Source organism: Orbicella franksi, chromosome 14, assembly GCF_964199315.1.
Source record: "Orbicella franksi chromosome 14, jaOrbFran1.1, whole genome shotgun sequence".
NCBI classification, from domain to species: Eukaryota; Metazoa; Cnidaria; class Anthozoa; order Scleractinia; family Merulinidae; genus Orbicella; species Orbicella franksi.
In genome coordinates, this window is record NC_138158.1 from 7574096 (window position 1) to 7579220 (window position 5125).

The 5125-nt window shown below is 40.0% G+C and overlaps 1 protein-coding gene across 2 annotated transcripts in view; it reads right to left on the reverse strand.

Moving 5' to 3' along the window:
• Positions 1–2322: 2322 nt before the first annotated feature.
• LOC145468533 (uncharacterized) overlaps positions 2323–5125 on the reverse strand; it is a 26696-nt gene continuing 23893 nt past the window's right edge. For both annotated transcript variants that reach the window (XM_081452271.1, XM_081452270.1), the window contains 2 exons: positions 5070–5125; positions 2323–4574 (listed from right to left, as the gene is read on the reverse strand). The exon at positions 5070–5125 is cut by the window's right edge and continues 44 nt beyond it. In XM_081452271.1, the coding sequence (XP_081308397.1) occupies positions 4515–4574; positions 5070–5125 (116 nt within the window). In that variant the 3' untranslated portion in view covers positions 2323–4514. The remainder of the gene's footprint in view (positions 4575–5069) is intronic.

Sequence of the window (5125 nt, forward strand, 5' to 3'; positions counted from 1 at the left end):
CCCCCAAAATATTCAAGCCCGTGCTTTTGGAGATTTGCACTCATGACACTTGCCTCTCATACAGCATAGTATCAGGTTTGTTCTTACATCGCAAAGGTGTACTATTTTATCTAACTAGGTTTGCTTTGCAAACGTTTTGGCTTGTCACGCAGCATTCCAAACAAAAACCAACGCGTGACCAGCTAAAGCTGACTGCAAAGTTGACTGTTGACTATTTTATTCAAGTGTTTGTAAATTCTTCCCTCGTTCGAGAGGAATCGAAGATTCCACTCTGATGCGGTAGCCTTACAGCGAGCCTCTTATTGGTTGTTATCTACGCGTTAAGTAACGACCAATCAGAAAGACCATAGAGCTTCTTTAGAGCTACGTCAGAACCTCTAATTGGTTGCCATCTACGCGTAGCCTGCGTAGCAAGCGTTTCCGTGGGGTTTCAGGGCAAAGAAAGACCGAGGAACGGGATTTTCGGTGTTTTTCCCGCGCGAAAAATGGGGCGAGGGCCAAAAAACGAAAGAGAAGGGTGGGGGAGGGGAAGGAAGGAAACGCTTGCAGACAAACCCCTGGATTTTGAAAACCTCCGTTCGCCAGCGAACGGAGCACGTGATTGGCTGGGCTAGTCGAATATTATTGACATGTGTCGATCAAACTTAAACTTCTGAAGCGTTCGAAGGTTGTTTACAAAAAGCTTTAACTTTTCTCACCGAACGAGGATTGACTGACAAAGTCTTCCGTAAAACAGCTCTTCACAGAAGGAGATGTTCTTGCTGTGTGTGCAAACCATTTATTTGGAGAGAGAGACTCACAAGCGATTCAGTCTTAGGAGGTTTTCGTGAATTGCACCGCTGTGGAACAGTGCGGCAGAAACCTTGTAGTGCAAAGCCGACGCTGGGGGATTTCGAAGCCTGCACATTATTTCAGAAGCAAGTGCCTTCGGGAAGATTATCTATATCCAGATACTTGTCAAGATTATCGTTATTTTACCTCTCAGATGTTTGAAGCCTTTCCCGGTCAAATTCCAACGTTTTCCGAGAAAACTTTCCGTTGTTTGATTTTGTCACAGGCGATAGTCCGCGATAACACTCGAACCGATTTGCGGATCGGGCTTTTTCCCTCTGGCATGTCCAGCAAACGCTCCTTTGCTGGATTGTAGGAGTTGACTTGCTAATTTTACCTTGTATCGATATACAGTGAACCAAGATTCCGATTCTTGCGATCACAAGGATTTCAAACGCCAATTAAATACTTGTCACGTATTACCATTCTGGCAGATTAGTGCTAAAACTTTACCCTTGAAGTTCTTCCTTTTAGACGGGTTGAATTTTATTTTGAAATTGCAATTTCAGATACTGCATTAGTCGCTCGGATTCATCGAGATTTCTCCGTTCCGTGAACTCGTTGTTTCGGACATATTTTGACAAGTTCTCGAAAGTTCTGACAGCCGATGACAACACGTACGCACTCAGACATGAAAGGTCAAGTGGGCGGTTTTCAAAATCCAGGGGTTTGTCTGCAAGCGTTTCCTTCCTTTCCCTTCCCCTCCCCCTCTTTCCTCTTTTTGGCTCTCGCACCATTTTTCGCGCGGGCAAAACGCCGAAAATCCCTTCTTTGCTCCCCAACCCCACGGAAACGCTTGCTACGCAGGCTAATCTACGCGCCAAGTAACGACCAATCAGAACTACCATGGAGTCTCTTTAGAGCTATGTCAGGGCCTCTGATTGATTGCTATCTACGCGCCTAGCAACGACCAATCATCACTACGTCACCAGCAGGGAACGTTTCGGCAACGACTGAACGAGCGAATAGCCTTTTTTTTGAAAGGGGTAGGGGGGGGGGGGGGAGTATAAATCCCATTCTCTAGCCCACTTTTTCCTCAAATCCCATTTCCCAGTCGATTTTTTGCCAAATCCGATTCCCATGTCCATATTTTTGTTTGTGATTCCCGGTCCCAGCGACCCTAACTCAGTGAGAAAATAGCCAAATTCCAGTTCTCATTTTACCTCTTTAAGGCCCCTCTTTCTACTTAGGCACTGACATAAATAACCCATAAATCTAATAGACTTGTTTCGGTGTATCAATTGAAATTCTTACTTAGCCCTGGGACTTTGAAGAATCGGTCCAGGGATTTTATTTTAGCGTTAGTTTGTGGCCCCAAGGAGTGCCATTAGGTGCTAGAATGATAAGACAAACTAATAAAATTCTCGAAGCGGGTTACGAAGATTTCTCGATTCCAGATGGCAACATTTGTAAAAGGCCCTATTGTGATTGTGTTTATTACGAAATAATTTCTAATTACCAACTCTACTGTCTTAACATTGTAAAAAAAAAGCAAATAAAAATAGTTTTTAATAAACGTAATAGCTATATACATGTCTTATAGAAAACTAAAACCTGGAATGCTACTTTCACTTGGAAATATTGATTCATGGTTTAGCGTGCATCATCGACTGGGAAGTTTGGATAACACGAAAGAGGCGTAAGAGTTGTTTGAGGAGCAGCTGAGAGCAATTCTAGCTGCATAAGCGTGCATCATTGTATTATGCTGTTCTCTTAAATATACTTTGATAAATAGACTTCGCTAGCTACCTTATGAAGTGTTATCGTATTAAACTCTTGTAGAATCGACTCTGCAAACCACGAAGGATATCAGGAAACCCGAAAGGATTTGGCGTGTGATTTGTTTGCTAGCTTTGCGCGTGTTTTCCCACATGTCTAACGGTTATAATTGTTTAAATGGGCAGTTTACAACTTCTTTTATAATCAAATTTCTAAGTATTCTAAGGATAAGATAATAATTTAAATGCCAGAATGAGACCTCTCGTCAATCTGTTGTTTTTTTTTGAAAAAAAAAGAAAACAATAACTTCAAGCACTATTTGCTACTTTAACAAGTCAGTCACAAAGGTGTGCGCTTTATGTCGGTTGAACGAGTCAAACCGCAGCTCCTTAAAGAAACCAACTAACACCACATCACGTATGCAGTTGTGTACAAGCAGCTATTTTACGTCGAAACTTCGAGGAACTGAACTCAAAACTTGAAAACTTCAAGGCGACCTACGCACCAGTCCACAATAAGAAATTTAGAAACCTTTTGCGTAAATGCCATGAACATGACTGGTTACCAATTATGCTTTTTAAGACGACTACTTGAGCAAATTTAATTTGTCCCTTTCGTATTTTAAGTCTAAGAGCGGATGATCCACTTGCGTTAAGTTAACTTTTAACCAACAAAAAGAGGAAAATGTCGTTAGTAATGTCGTCACTAGTGAGACTATGGAGAATACGCTACTCGGTTCCCGGGTGTGGTTTCCTATGAATTTTACGAGTGGTGTATTTACCAGTACAACTCTCGTGCCCGCTATACACTCTTTTTTCCGGTCAAGGCTGGATATCGTTATTTTTCTGCCGATTTTAGGCTGAAGTATTCTTGTGAATATTCTTAGAATATAGCTTATGACATTTCCGTTTTCGAATGTATTTGGTGTCTGGATGGTGTTGGAGTAATTTTGGAGCTAGCCTGCAAGCATTAAAGCCTAATATGACGCACATAACTTCTTGCATCGAACTTTCGGCTAGTGCTGATTTTGTTGCTCTGTGGCTAGTTTTGACGTTTAGAAAAAGGAAGAGTTTTTCAAGTTTTCAACGCACAAAATTATATTCTTATCAAAATCTCAGCCTCAGGTTTATTCTAGAAATATTCTTAAAAGTTTGCAAATTTCAACCTCGACATTCTTATAAAACATATTTTTATGTAAAAAAAGAAAGAGTGTATGTAACAAAAACGATTAGAAAACGAATTCTTTCATCATCTTCAATCAAGTACCTAGAACATTTCGTTTTCACATTTATATCACACGCATAGAGATAATGTTTAACACAACAGCAAAAACAAAAAAAGACGTTACGATCCATTGTGTTGAGACGCTATAATCAATCAAACTTTTATCGAAACCACAGAGAAGTATATTAGAGGAACCATTACACCATACCACCATGGTATTAAGCGTTCTTCCACAGACTCTGCAAGCGATGGTTTAATGATATTAAGCTAACGATGCTAAGTCTCCTGTGTTTTCTCGCTGGTAGGAACAATTGTTACGCCGGGCTGCTTTATTCCAACAGGGCCCCATGTCATGAGCCACAAGTTCCAAGAGCGGAAAACCTTTGTGGACTGAATCTAAAAAGAAGCCTTTATCTGGTAACATGTTTCATCAAAACTACTGATGCGAGTTAAAATGTTGGGACCATGTGTCCGGAACTTAACGCGGAAACGCCCAGTGGTACTTATTATATAGACACTGGAAAATACACTACTCGTAAAATATTGCTTTTACCACTCGAAAATAAACTTCATATCTTCGCGCCGCCATTGAATATCTTCTATGTATTTGACGGTGCTTACAAGATATTTATGCATTCATCGCCTCAGTTTCATCGTACACTCAGCTAAAAGGAGTGAGGTAGGAGATACAGCAGCAGCAGCAGCAGCAGCAGCAGTAACAGATGGGTCGTCTGGAGCAGTCACAAGATCAGAGTCAGATAATCATAACTTGGTTCCATTTCTACCGGGGTCAAATATTCCTGTGAAGATTCACAATGATAAATCTGTTATCAAAATTGCTCTAAAACAAATGGAAGGCAATAAAAAGGAGACTGCGAGAAAAAAAAAGCAACAGCAACCCCTCGCAGCCTGAATTAAAACAGTCTTAAGTAAAACAATAATAATAATAGTAATAATAATAATAATAATAATAATAATAATAATAATAATAATAATAATAATAATAATAATAATAATAATAATAGGCGTTCGCATTGCCGGCACATACAGGTGAGGAAGTATCATAAATAAATCATTAACTATTCGACGACTACGAGACCAGTATTCTACAAGCGAACACTCAACGAGGTGCAGCCAAGTTTTCAGTCAATCACAAAATAATCTAATTCATGGTACCGCAGTCAGAAAGTCAAACCTATTATCATGGGTATTAAGAAGCAAAACTCATGAATTTTTTTAAAATTTTTGTTGAGCTTCACCATGGTTTACCTAATTTTGAAAGCTTTAATACTTACAGTAACTTTTGTGCGCATTTGACGAAGTTCATCGCTCAGCTCCTCAAATGTCGGTC